Source organism: Varroa jacobsoni, unplaced genomic scaffold, assembly GCF_002532875.2.
Source record: "Varroa jacobsoni isolate VJ856 unplaced genomic scaffold, vjacob_1.0 scaffold_1244, whole genome shotgun sequence".
Lineage (NCBI taxonomy): Eukaryota > Metazoa > Arthropoda > Arachnida > Mesostigmata > Varroidae > Varroa > Varroa jacobsoni.
This window is the reverse complement of record NW_019214146.1, coordinates 519,708-534,111: the sequence shown is the minus strand read 5'-3', so window position 1 is coordinate 534,111 and position 14,404 is coordinate 519,708. Positions and strand designations below refer to the sequence as shown.

The following is a 14,404-nucleotide window of genomic DNA, read 5'->3' as shown; positions in this document are numbered from 1 at the left end:
AATCTTAGAATCTCACAATCTTAGAATTAAAATGCAAGTAAACCTAAATAAAATGTCATTCGGTACAACACGAGTGTATGCTTGGTACTATAACACTTAAACTGCATAGTATACAATACACAAATAATATTATTATTATTATTACAGTTGTTAACTAACTGTATAATAGACAGTGAAAAAGTTCCACATTATAAATTTGCCTGTTCAGAATACAGTAGCTTTTTACCCTCAGAGGGTTTCGAGATCGGCTTTAATTGTTAGACTAACGCACACTTATGTCTGTTGGAATAGGACCAGATATAGGTGAACTATATGCACAGCAGGTCTACGTTCTTTCTATATTATAAACTGAACACAAATCCGTCGATAATCCCCCAAACACTATATCAAAACAGTTATAAAACTAATCGATTCTCGATGTTTGCAAATATAGGTGTCCGTTCCGGTTAAGGCGGATTTGCGCAGCTACCAACAGGAAGGCGTTAATTGGCTGGCATTTCTAAATCGCTATCGATTACACGGTATACTATGCGACGATATGGGTTTGGGAAAAACACTGCAGTCGATTTGCATGCTGGCCGAAGATCACGACCGTCGGCAACAGCAGTACAAAATTAATAAACATGATTTAAGTTTTGCACCATTACCATCGCTCGTAATTTGTCCACCAACTTTGACTGGACACTGGGTGTACGAAATCGACAAATTCGTATCTGCTAAACATCTCGACCCTCTTCATTATACAGGTAAAACAAAATTAATTGTTGCGTTGCGTTAGGTAGAGCGCGACGAGGTGGATAGGGTGGAGGCAGAAGCAAATATTAATATTGGTTGTGCTTACTATGCCCGGAAAAAGGAACGATTGCCCGATTAATTAAAACATTAAAAACCTAGACAGAATAAATCTGTTGTACACGGTTTTTCTGTACAACATCAGGCAATCTCAAACATTTTATGAAAAGCTGCTGCTCAGAACTTTTACTAGATACTACTAATAAACTAAACAATCGTCATTTTTTGTTAGGTCCACCTCCTGAAAGGCAACGTCTCCAAGCACAATTTACATTGCGACAGGAACGCCATCGGTGCCACAACCTAGTTGTCGTTGCCTCGTATGACCTAGTGAGAAATGATATCGACTTCTTTAGCGCCATTCGATGGAATTACGTGATCCTTGACGAGGGACACGTCATTAAAAATAACAAGACCAAGGTGTGTCTGTTGATTCGGTAAAACTTTTTCGGTTTTTAGGACGGTTTCAAGCTATCCGCAAAAAAATTTTTAAATTAATATTATGTTAAATATGGTGTCATTTTAGTATGCCTTAGAATTATAGTGTATACTACTATGGTGAATTGTTATAATATTTTTAATGGAAGTGTGCGCTGTCTCTAAACGGTAAATGGTATCCTGTAGCTGCAGGTCTGGGGTACAACAATATTGGACTCTCGTACCCCAGGGTTCTTTTACGACACGAAGATTTTCATAACCCTGACCCCCGAAAATAAATTCGACATAATGTTGAATATTGATCAATCTTCCTACCAAGAAATTGACGAAAAATTGTACAAATTCTTGCGGTTTGAGGTCGAGCGTTAGTGTATAATTGGGTGGCTTAGCTCGGTCTATAAGTGCTGGTGATTTGCTACGATGTTTGTTTATAACCACCTGCCCTCACCACCAACCCTGGCCGAAGAACCAAAAGTGACGGAGTTTTAGCGAAAAACAACACTAGCCCTAGGTTGCCAAACATAATTATAAGCTTTTTTATTAACAATTATAAGCATTTATGGTGGCAAGGGTGAGTTGCTATTACAACAGAGAACAAGAAGGCCCTATCTTCTATGTCCTCACTTTTGATCCCCACACAAATCATGCCGCATTTGTCAAGACTTCTTTGCTTATTAATTTCTAGTCTAATCTAACCGAGATGAATAACTATGGTATTTTTACATACGCCAAACCTAAAAAAAAACATATGCCAAAACACCTGTCAATACCTCATTATTCACGAAGCGTAGTTTCAGCAGAGGGTCTTACATGAAACTAATTTTCAAATTCCGAATATCCTTTCCAAATATATGACTCAGTGTACTTCAGTAAGTAGTAGACTTGTACGGCCAGCTGTTTCTGCCACAGTAGTTCACATTTGTAAACCACTGAACTTTTCTGGATTTTCAGAATTCACAACTCTCCTGCTGAAAGATCAACTGACATTGCCCAAATGAACAGGGTTTCTTAGATGTCAAAAACAAACAAAGATGTGGCGAAATGTCACACCATTATGAAATAGCACCGTTTTAAAATACGAAGTAAACATTGAATTTCATATCAACTATATAATACTAGCAAATATTCATTTGAATCTGCACGGAAATTTAACTAATGCAAATCATGATTAAACGCACACTTGATGCTTTAATTCACAGCTTTCAAAGGCTGTCAAGCAGCTACGTGCAAGTCACCGATTGATATTATCCGGAACTCCGATCCAAAACAACGTGACTGAACTGTGGAATCTCTTCGATTTCCTCATGCCCGGCTTCCTTGGATCCGAGAAACTCTTTTCGGTCAAGTAAGATTTCGCTCAGAGGGATTCGGCAGGTTTTTCTATAGCATTTGCCTTATCTGCATTTCCTCTTTTATCAGTTTCTTACGTTTGGTTGTTTTAAGTTTCAAACTACAAATCGAACTCATGCGTACATGCGCGTGTCTAGAAAAAGCTCTATTATGCACGTCAAAGAAACAAGCAATTCGTTGGACTACGTGTAGTGAATTTTTGAACACTTCGCAGTGAAATTCAGCTAGATAAGCGGAAGAAAATTCCGGACTGTCGACGGCTGATATGGAAAATACTTGCGTTGTAATCATAACTTAACTCTGCACCTTGGCATTGCGCATGACTAAGTATGGATTCACGCCTCTTAAGTAAAAAATTGCTACATCATATGACATAGCTCATGGATGGTTGATTTCTAATGTGTTGCATGTCTTTAATGATGATACAGATACGCAAAGCCGATTCTCGCGTCGAGGGAAGCGAAGGCATCTTCGAAAGAACACGAGCAAGGCATTTTGGCTATGGAAGCGCTCCATCGTCAGGTTCTGCCGTTTGTTCTTCGTAGGACAAAAGAAGATGTTCTGGCCGATTTGCCACCGAAGATCATCCAAGATTACTATTGCGAACTTAGTCCACTGCAGGTAAAATTAACGAAGAAAGGAGGATATGGAGAAATGGAGGTGTTATCTTTTGCTTCGTCTGGAAGTAGAAATCTTTCTTTTCTAATTGCTGTTATTTGCCGCATCAGTGAACGTAATTGTTTTTCCTTGATAAAACGTCCTTTGTTATTTTGCCTTACATGTTCCATGCCTTACAGCATCGATTGTACGAAGATTTTTCAAAGTCTCGTGCAAACAGCGAAATGGTCGAGGCAATAAATCGACAGGCCGCCGAGTCGTCCGCTGGTGCGGGAGGGGCGCAAACAAATCACCATGTATTCCAGGCCCTGCACTACTTACGCAAGGTTTACTGCATTCTTTTTTTCCAAACTTGTTATTATTTTATGCTAAATGTAGGTGGTCATAATTTATGTAATAATAGCATGAAGCATGAAGGAGATTAGATAATCTCCTTCCGCACGCATCGTAAACATCATACGTTGGTTATATAATGGGTCGCATAGTGTAATGCATAGCCGAAACAATAGCGATTGCATTTAGATCTTCTGCACATACTGTTTATGGCCGCATGCAGCAAGTTCAATTGGGTTAATTCCTAAAATGGTTCTTCGTTCAAAATTAACTATAAAATGTAGTTTTATCAACGGTATACAGCCTGCTAGGTATCAGTTATTGAGGGAACGCTTTTGTGTGTATATTGAATGCAGGTGTGTAACCATCCGAAGCTGGCATTATCGCAGAACCATCCCGAGTATGATGCCATCGTCAAACAGCTGCGCGAAGACAAACTATCTCTTTCCGATATCTCTGTGTCGTGCAAGCTGCTTGCTCTCCGCCAGCTACTGCTGGACTGTGGCATCGGCTCAGAGCTAGGTCAGGCGATTGTCAATGCGCATCGATGCCTAGTGTTCTTCCAACTCAAGTCAATGTTGGACCTTGTTGAAAACGATTTACTTAAGAAATATATGCCAACGGTTTCGTATCTGCGTCTAGATGGCGCTATTCCTCCTGGTGACCGACACGCGCTGGTTCAGAAATTCAACAACGATCCCTCAATTGATTTGCTGCTGATCACAACCCAAGTATGATTCGCATTTAAATTTTACTTTCGTCGGAGTTTTTAGTCTATTTGTAACGAATAAAGTCTTTGATTAACATGAGTCTCTATTCACATAAAGCACTGCGGTAAATGTACATGGTACAGCAATCGATTCGGACAGTCTATTCATTTTTTGCGATTTGATTTTGATTTATTTTAGTTTACGATTGACTTGGCGTAGTACAAAGTGGTGAAACCTTGGTAAAATTGCACCACCTGTTATACCTTTGTTTTTACTAGGTTGGTGGACTAGGTTTAAATTTGACGGGCGCGGATACAGTCATCTTTGTGGAACACGATTGGAACCCAATGAAGGATCTCCAGGCAATGGACCGCGCACATCGCATCGGTCAAAAGAAGGTTGTTAACGTCTACAGGCTAATCACACGAAATACACTCGAAGAGAAGATCATGGGCCTGCAAAGGTTCAAGATGTCGATTGCAAATACAGTTATCAGTGGCGACAATTCTAGTTTACACACTATGGCCACAGACCAGCTTATCGACCTGTTCCAGGTTTCCGAGCCAGGCAAGAGCGGTCGACCAGCGTCCGGCAGCGACCGAGATGGCGGAAACAAAACCGGTGTTAAGGACGTCCTCGACCATTTGCCGGAGCTTTGGGACTCCAGTCAATATGAAGCCGAGTATGATCTTTCAGCATTCATGAAGAATCTTGTGAAGAAGGATAAGTAGTTTGTGATGATAGAAAAACACAGAGCAAAGACGCACATGGACAAACGCCATGCTAGGGACTGATTTTCTTTTACAATTTGTAATTATATTCTTTATTTCTTATATTCTGCTGCCCTTCATAACTGGGGGGTGTGCGCGCAAACCGGTATGGTTCTTTCATTGCACATATCCAAATAGATGGCACAACAGAAAGTTGACTAGGTTTCTAGAACTACTGTTTAGACATTCTTTTACACAAGCAGACAAATACATAACTTTTTTTTCATCGTCATTCAGGTCTCTATCGGAGCATTGGGGACCATCGAATACACAATTCATTTCGTTCATATATACTTATCATTGTCGTGTCGCTAAAAAAAAATTGACGCAACGAAGTGACTGCCCGGTACGCGAAATTTAGGGAGACCCTAACTGAGAGTTTGTGGTCATTATAAGTTGTGATGGAAAGTGACTGACCTAAAAAAGAAAATAATATGCTTTTAAGAAGAGTTAAATGTACGAATATACGACATGCGTGAGTTTAAAATATTTGTAGGAGCCTGCAATTTGTATTTCTTTCCTATCAATTTTTGAGCAGAAGGAACAACAACATAATTTATATACGAATATAGAATGACAGAAAGCGAAAAAATTGACAATGGTGGTGAATATGATGGCTGTTCGTCTAGTGTAAATGGTGACATCTCCTTTTGTAGATAGGAGGGTATCGCCGCCCTATGCCGTGATCGCTCGGGTCACTTTCGGGGTGATTGCAGATGGATTTAGCGGCCTGAGGGTAGCAGGGACTGAACAGCAGAGCTTGATGCAAGATGGAAGCTCTACCAAGCCAACAAAGAGATCAGCATGCAAACGCAATCATCAATCTAAGTTTACTAAAAAAGTAATGTACATTGTACCAGTTCAACAATGTGTCCAATTTCGTGGCGTTCTCTGGTTGTCGTTAGATTGGAAAACATCATTTGGAAATAATAATGAGTTTTGGCGCAATTAATTCAGCAGTTAGACACGTAACCTGTAGGCAGAACGATGATTTCAAAACAAAATCAGATTCCGATAAATTTCATATAAACTCTACCAGCTTTCTTGTTAGGATATAGCGATAGGTAGTGTTGCATAGGAAAACGCGTGCAGTATAATTGACTCAAGTCGTTGAGTGCGCTGATTGATTAGTACTCGTGTGAAATATATGTGCGGTTTACTTTGAGGTCTATTTAATCATAGGCAGCGTACGATTTTACATTTTGCTGTGTATGTCGAAAGCGTAACACGAGAGTGCACAACGCCATATGTTTAACAGCAGTCAAACGTCGCGTGTTTCCTTATTCCGAAATTCACATCACTTTTGACTGCTCATTTCCAGTCATGAGATATGGTGGTAGCTCTGCACAGCTCATTAGAAGCCGGCATTTGTGTCGAATGCTAAAATCAATCGCTGTACTTCTTTTCACTGATATGGAAAAATAATTGTGCTATCGTTGTTCTTGTAAAACATTTCACCGAAATTTAACGGTGCTGATTTCAACCATACATCTTCTATGATCCTTGTAATCAAACGAACGAACCCAAATGCCAGCTTAAAGTACGATAGAAAGCAATACTTTTCCCAATAACATAGCATCGGTGTTACTTGTAGCGTATCCACAAGATTACACCAACAACCTCCTGGCCGGGTGGGAGGGGTTTTGAAGAAAAAGTGGAAGAACTTTACGAGAAATAACAAATCATAGTATCATATTGTTGTAGATGTAACAAGTAGCACGATTTGTACGGTCTCTACCATTTTTTCCTCAGATAAATTTTCCTCCCCTCTCGAAATCAGGAATGATCTCGTATTGTGGAACGTATTCATCAGTTTTTTTTTTTCGCTTATTTCGTCTTCTCTAGCTTATACAGAAAATGTCCTGAACTAATCATGTGAATTGTTGCCTATACATATGTATATTACAGCACACAGTGATTCACAGTACACAAGTACATGACTTTTTGCCATCAACGACAGCAACAAACGTAACAACAATGATATCAAAGTAATAAAACGTACACATTTTTACTACTCCAATAGCCTAAGTATCTTTAGTTTAGGTAACGATTGCTAGCTTTGCGGGCTCGTTGCGAGATTTTTCTATCTTTGGAAAAATAGACCATTCCACTTATTAGTCATAATTGCGCTATACGAAAAGGGCTGTAAAAACAAAGTTTCCTTCGTCCCAAGCAATACTATAAACGTGCAACGCAAAGTAGGACGCAAATCTCGGAACTTTTATTAATTCACAAAGTAATGATGGCAGCAATACACACACATGTATATTAAGATACATAACTTCCAGCGTACATATCTACACCATCTGTCCAGATTATTATTATTATCAGTCACGAAATTCGCCTGCCTCTGTGTGGCAAAGCAACGTTTTTACAATTAACGTAATTAAACGTAAGCGTTTCCTATAACTAACATACTCATAATTCGGTTTCTTCTGTGAGATCTGTCGCAAGCTATATATATATATATATATATATAAGACGTGAACGACAAAATGTTCCACATATAGGAAACCATAAGACTACGCACAGTTTGGTGGTGAACATTTAATGGAGTATATCGGAATGGTGTTTATGTACAGAGCCAGTTCTGTAATGAGCAAATGGATCTTGAAGATTGGAGCGAATGCGTCGAAACACTGCCAGATACTTTTTGCCAGCATTCCGTGTAACCTTTTTACCCTCCTCCGTGCTTTCATAGAGCTTCTCCACAATTGGATCTTCCTTCTATCATACCGTATAATAACGGACACATTAAATGAACACGGAAATTAAAATACAGAAATTAGTGACATAGCTGTTGACAACGCTTTCTACAAAAAACGGCAAATTATTTTACTGAACATTCCTTATTTGTATAAACTGCACAACGAACCCAATTTAATGTGATTAAAGCAATGTTTCGTTAGCTTGAAGATGTAGCAGGCCATCCAGGGAACCAATCGACAATAAATGCGATGTTGTCTTACAGAGTATGGAAAAACCACAGCATATCATCATATCTACTACCAGTAAACGGAATTCGTTTTTGCGCTGTGAAACACCTATTAGCTAGCATAGTGTAGTACTAAGATTGAAACGCTGTGTTGATTATCAGTTTGTATTAGCTTTTTATACTCTGACTTACCAGTTCGTCATTGTGCATTCGTTCGAAAAGCGGATGCTCACTTGTATGGGTGACCATCCACTCGTGAAGGTCGAGCACATCTGTAATTGTGTAGAGCCTACCATCGACGGCTAAAACGTACGCGTACTCAGCCAACAGTTGCTGAGAAATTATTCTCCATTTATGTTTGGTTCTCTTAAAGTGGGGATCGGGAAACAAAAAAAACATCTTCTGCAGTTGTCCCTTTCGGAAATAGTTTGGCAGGTATTTCATGGCGTTCGTGCGCAGGCAGCATATATTGCCATAGCAACCTGGGTACATTTTCCGCAGCGCCTAAATAAATTGAACAGCAGCTTCAGTTATCCAGATATCCAAAAAGCTGGAACGAATATTTTTAGTTGGACGAATATGGCATAGCATTGTTTAATCGTTTGTGATTATGAGTTTATGAGTAAGGAACTAGCAGGTCGAATGTCTTCCAGGACAAAACTATATTTCTTCGAGATGTTCCAATATCCATTAGAATTAGGGGAACAGGAAAGTAATATCTGCGGCACCAGATATGCATTACGAAACAATCAGAAGCGGTCCCATCTAAAGATCCTTTATGCATATAGAAAATCACTACTGATTCTTCTTATCTTTTTTAAAAGCAGCTATGTGCTTTTCCAGCGTATGATCAGTACCTTACGTACCTTTATACGGTCCATTACATAGTCGGATACCTTAACACGAATTTCCAGTCCAACCATAAATTTATCTGGGAACATACGCGACAGCTCCACTGAAAAAGATGATATTATTAAAAATATTACGCGAGATGTTCCTACCCATAATTATCATTTTGTTTCGAATTTTTCATAAGGACAGAGAATATAGTTATCATTGCAGCCAATAAATAATTGGCCTTACATTAGGCTCCTTGTCGATAAGAAAAAAATATTACACCGACCCACGTCACATCGAGTAAGAAAAAAACAACGTATCGATATGATTTTAATTTTTAAATCACATTGCCACGACTAATTTTTTTTTATAACGTTGACGCCGTATTTTTTATATTACCAATACTGTTTAAAAATTGAACGCGATTACGAAGTGCACTTGAGATTCGGGATTGTTCTCAACTCACCTAATAGGCCGCCGTATCCACAGCCAATATCAACAAATTCGACTTTCGATTTTTCAGGAGCAAAGCAACCGTCGTAGTACTTCGTCCAGTCCATATCAACCGGCGTACATGGGCTGTAGGAAATCATATGCAGCATTTTATCTCAGTGAAACATACGATTCTCGATAAAAAGTAATCATTAGCGAGGTTCAACTAGTACTTAAATCAAATTTGCATAGCATGCAGAATTTGTTCGCTAGGCGCTTACTTATTGAAACAGTGATCAGCGATCGGATTAGAGTGCGCCCTTTGTCGATAAAACCTCTTTTGGGGCAGATGAACTACGTCTTTGTCGTCGATATCCATTGTCGTTTCGTTATCACTTTTTTTAGTTTTTTTTTCATCATCCGCTTGGGATTGGTGCTCTATATTTCCGTCCTCTGCGCCAACTGCGATCTCCATTTAGGACTCAGTTTCTGTCGGTCACTACCTAAACACAACCATCATCCGTAACGAACAATTTGTCAACACTCGTAGATACAGACACGGATATCGAATGAAGCCACGTGTTCTTTTGTGCTACTAGTCTACGAACTCAGTTAATTGTCAACAGACCTTTATTTTGATTCTGCGTATTGCATATCTGTCTTGGTCTGCGCAGAATATAGCCGGGGCCAGCGGGCATCTAACGCGAAGTCAGGCTACATGTACCTCGAAATGATACGCCGTCTTATTTTACTGGTTACTTAACCTGGGGCATACGCTTTTATTGAAACTGACTTAAACTGTTGCACCTGACACGCTAGGAGTGCCAAATTAAGTTAGTATTATGAGAGGATTTATAACAACATAACAAAGATAACTTTGTTCCCACGGGCTGTACAGAACAATATATAATTCACAGCGGTATATACAGAAATGTCGTTTATGCCTGCTTAGAGGAACCACATCTAGAGAGTTCGATTACATTCACTGGATAAATAATTATTAGTCTTCTTCCAGGCTAAACTAGCTGTAAGAAATTGAGAGAACGAATCGAAAACCGGTCGGCGGCAAGGCAGTACTACTGTGTTGTCCTTTAATGGCCCGAAGCACCCTATGGCGAAATTTAGTAGTTGGTCACAGTGCTATAGTATGTATATCTACTCTGTAATTTATCCTATAATATTCTATAATTGCCTTTTGCCGTTTCAGCCAAGTTATTGTCTTAGCTAAGGTCTTATTCAGACAAATGGAGAAGTTATTAAATATAATAGATAATAGATATAATTTCTAGTACAACATTCTTTAAACACAACTGTGTGCCACATTGGTACTCGAATCTGCACTAGGGCGATGCTTACGAATATGCAAACGTATCCTACAAGTTATAACCGACTAGAATTATAGATTGTTACAATTAGAAGTTACCTAGCTCTCATATGTTGGTTACCTTAACTCAATATAAATAATTCGAGTAATTACTTTAACTTTTTTTTTCGCAATTAATAGAATTTGTAACATCCGATTTCAGTTAAGTCATTATTTAGTCACTTTATTTGTATGCACTCTTAGACTGCTCTAAACTCACCTTATGTCTTCACGTGCCTTAAATTATTATCAAAATATACATTAATAGAAATAACTCTTTAGGAGCCCACATTTTCATTTAAAAAAAATATTTAAGTAACGGACATTATATTTTTTGATACATTTTTCTACTAGAGTGGTTGACGGGAAAGCCTCATGTACATAGCTATGCAGTTGTTGTACATTTTCCGATGCACTACAGGTATCGAAAATTTCGTATTCACCCCAGTATACAGGGTATCGTAGGACAGTGAACGCACTATTTAACGGCTCGTAATTTGGTGAACTTTCTTTTTGGGGTGTGTTTCTAAGGTAATCATTAGAGAGACGACCATCAACTTTTGAGCAAAGAAAATTTATTTTAGTATATCATCAAAGGAACCACGAAAATGTAGCACAAGGACAAAGACAATATTGTAGGAAGCTTCAGACATATCCATCTAATTTCAAATTAATCCGATAATTATAAATCGGAGGAAAGAAATTAATCGGAAAACAAACAGATCCAACTGTTCAGGATACCCATAAACAAAGTCCTGCTAGATCAGGCACAGCAACGAGCTTCATGCGGACATTCATGAGACATGCTGCAAGACAAACAGTTGATTAGTTTGATTCCAGCAAATCAAGTGTCTACTGCATTTTAAGACGTTCTATTTTATTTACAAGTTATTTACACTACACAAGGCTATTAACGTTAAGAAGATGATCCGGATCAAAAATCTTAAAACGGCGCTTGGAAAGTGTCAACAGAACACAGAGTTTTCGAAAAAGATCATCCATACAGAGCTATGAAGCTACATACATATTAATTAACACAGTTAATTGACGTGGTTCACTTACTACTGAAGTGTAGATCTGTATGTTTATGTATGTTATGTAATGTTTATAAATTCAATAAAATTCGCTGTGTGGTGCAGTACTTCGAATTGGACCACTTTTTTGCCAGTACAATTATTGGTGCCAACCGCTTGAATTTGAACTGGGGAAGGGATTTTCGTGAAGATGGCAAATTTGATTTTCAGGGATGGATCAGTTACACACTATCGTCGTAATTTAACAGCATACCTTGACGATAATATTGTAAACAGGTGGATCAAACGAAGAGGTTTCATCGAACCCCTTGCACGTCACAAGAAAGCAAGAGATTTTTGTGGAGATACATTAGGAAACTAAAAACACTGAGAGCCACAATACAACAAAGCGTTTGTTGAGGTTTGTAAGTAAATATATCACCGTTGGCAGCAGTGTATCGACGAGAGCATAATAACAATTCGCGGAACATCTGTGCTAGGAGGAAAAGTTAGGAGTTTTGTATGTGAAATGATTCGTAATTTTAATATTAATTAGAAGTAAGTATAAATTAAAGTTAAAACTGTTCGAATTATGTATGCATTTATTGTTTCTATCTGAACCGATGGAAGTCAATACAACTATTGAAAACTTCGTTGTCTAAAATATGCTATAGAATACTTGTCGTAGATGAGAATCATCAAAATCAGGATCGTTGTTATGGAGCAATAACATTCGGTGACAATCGTCATAAATGGCCTATTGCTTGGCAGTTCGTATTCCACCTAGCCAATTTTTTTCTTAGGCTAAACAGAAACGTGCGTACCACCCTCGACAATCATCGTTCTTCACGTACCCGATACAACGTCAGGTCTCTCAACGCGTCGCAGGTAGCAGGCTGATTATATAGAAGTCTAGCGATGGCCATCGGCGTCAGCTTGCACGAAAAGATCATGTTTAAGCCTCACAATGTTTGTGCTAAATTGTCCGTTATTCCTTTACACAATAAAAAGCTAAGTGTGCTTGACTTATGGGAAGCTTTTCTCAAAGCGGCCACTAAAATTCGTACATATTCATCGAACATGAAAGCTAAATGCTGCGCGTACTGTTCGAATCGAATAAAACCTTTGTTTAGATGAATAAACATACTTGTTTTCCCCCATATTATGTATAAACACGTTCCCCATATTGAAATGACGTGTGTATTTTGGATTTGATTACCTTAGAGGTGTGCAATGCTAATGGCACAATTTTGTTTTCAGCAGCCTTACATTCTGACGACTGCAGCCACTAAAGGCCTTTTCTGACCGTCAGCAATTCCCTCCTGTTCGCCAATTAATGGACCGATTAGCTATTCTCAGTTTCCTTTTGTACTAAGTTGTATGTAGGAAACGTTTGACTTATTCACAATGAACGCACTCGTTGTTTTCTTGATGGCGGTAGTTTTAAACTATGTGACAACGTCATTCCTGTTGAGTCTTGGTACTGAAGATTTTCTATATGATAAATATTGCATATTTGCTAAAAAGATATAAATTTTCTGTTTAGTTAGTTAGAAATGCATAGAACTATTAAATTTACTTCTAATTCTAAGACACTTTGTTATCAAGGCCATTATAGTAGGCTGACATTATTATATTGTATCACAAGGACCGTTACGTTATCATAACACTCTATTCGGAGGGGGTAGCTGATCAAGTACTTGCCTTAACGCACTTGGAACAGGATATGATTAACTAAGGCGTACTAATCAACACACACCGCAAAATCCAATAACGTTTTTTTCAGTTTTGAGAGAACTATTGCATACGGTGTGCGATTCGTTTGGCTGCGTGGAAACGCACAAATCAGTGTATAAATATGCGAATCAGCTGGATATGGCGAAAAGTAAATTAAAATGCCTTTTAAATAGTGCGTTACCCCATTTCATAAAGCAAGAGAGAACAATCTATTTCAGATACTTTAGTGAATACATAAAGCTGACTTCAAATAGCAAGCGGTCAACATTGGCTCACGTCTCAGCTTTGTCATACAGAAATTCAATTTGTTTATGCAGATACAGATTTCCGCGCAACGTGCCCCACTAGCTGGATTCGTTCTAAACGACACAACCTTAGAGACAAGCTATTTAGAATATACGTAAAATTTTTTAACATTTTTTAATATTTCTTTACCCATTTTCTAAAACTCTAAACTAAACTAAAATATGAATACATATGTACAAACCCTTACTCGTGAAAAACTGTATTATGTACGTATTGAGTGCGCAGGTACAGAGAAATGTATCTAATAATATTCTTATCATAACGACAGAATTCGATATCATGCCACAAGGTGGGGCTCCGCGTTTACCGAAGATCTGCCGTCGTCGAGTGTCATCGTTGAAACTAAGTACCAGTCTCACACTCCCAATACTCTGCTACCCCACGTATTCCCCCAGTTCAGCAGATGACGCTAATTAACTGCGATTATTATTATTACATTAACAAAGAGGCTCTGACTCAGTATAGACATTATACAAATTAAACAGTTTACAGAATGCTTTCATCTTGAAGGCTGCTTAGGCGTTTTTCGCTTGCTATTCAACCGAAGTACGGGGCGGATGGGAAAGTAGTAAAGAAAGACTGGCTGTAGTAACTGAGAACGCGACAGGCAAGCGTTGAATGTTACTTCTGACTAGGCCTTTCATGAAGCCACATTATTTCATCACTGGTGTTAATCCATTATATGCTGCAATAGGGCCTGAGCCAACGATCACACTTCGGAACCAGCAGTCTTTAATTAATCGTTATATCTAAATGCGTCGAAAATATAT

At 38.5% G+C, this 14,404-nt stretch overlaps 2 protein-coding genes and 1 long non-coding RNA gene across 4 annotated transcripts in view; 2 read left to right on the top strand and 1 right to left on the bottom strand.

Annotated features, from left to right (window-relative positions):
• The window catches only part of Hel89B (histone acetyltransferase 1), a 24,510-nt gene extending 17,477 nt beyond the window's left edge, over positions 1–7,033 (top strand). The window contains exons 25-32 of one of the 2 annotated variants that reach the window (XM_022846557.2): positions 434–746; positions 1,025–1,212; positions 2,430–2,575; positions 3,009–3,201; positions 3,378–3,524; positions 3,888–4,262; positions 4,520–4,639; positions 4,796–7,033. In XM_022846557.2, coding sequence (XP_022702292.1) covers positions 434–746; positions 1,025–1,212; positions 2,430–2,575; positions 3,009–3,201; positions 3,378–3,524; positions 3,888–4,262; positions 4,520–4,639; positions 4,796–4,972 — 1,659 coding nt within the window. In that variant the 3' untranslated portion in view covers positions 4,973–7,033. Of the gene's footprint in view, positions 1–433; positions 747–1,024; positions 1,213–2,429; positions 2,576–3,008; positions 3,202–3,377; positions 3,525–3,887; positions 4,263–4,519 lie in introns of both variants that reach the window. The other variant, XM_022846556.2, reaches the window with a different exon arrangement.
• Positions 7,034–7,210: 177 nt separating this feature from the next.
• Positions 7,211–9,830, bottom strand: LOC111267940 (tRNA (guanine-N(7)-)-methyltransferase). The gene is made up of 5 exons (XM_022846558.2): positions 9,497–9,830; positions 9,250–9,362; positions 8,813–8,901; positions 8,139–8,450; positions 7,211–7,738 (listed from the first exon to the last, which is right to left on the bottom strand). Exons 1-5 carry the CDS (start codon positions 9,688–9,690, stop codon positions 7,559–7,561), a joined length of 888 nt encoding a protein of 295 aa, XP_022702293.1. The 5' UTR covers positions 9,691–9,830; the 3' UTR covers positions 7,211–7,558.
• Positions 9,831–9,945: 115 nt separating this feature from the next.
• Positions 9,946–12,782, top strand: LOC111267941 (uncharacterized). Its single transcript, XR_015314020.1, has 3 exons — positions 9,946–10,360; positions 11,889–12,149; positions 12,395–12,782. It is a non-coding gene; the product is annotated as an uncharacterized LOC111267941 (long non-coding RNA).
• The last annotated feature ends 1,622 nt before the right edge of the window (positions 12,783–14,404 follow it).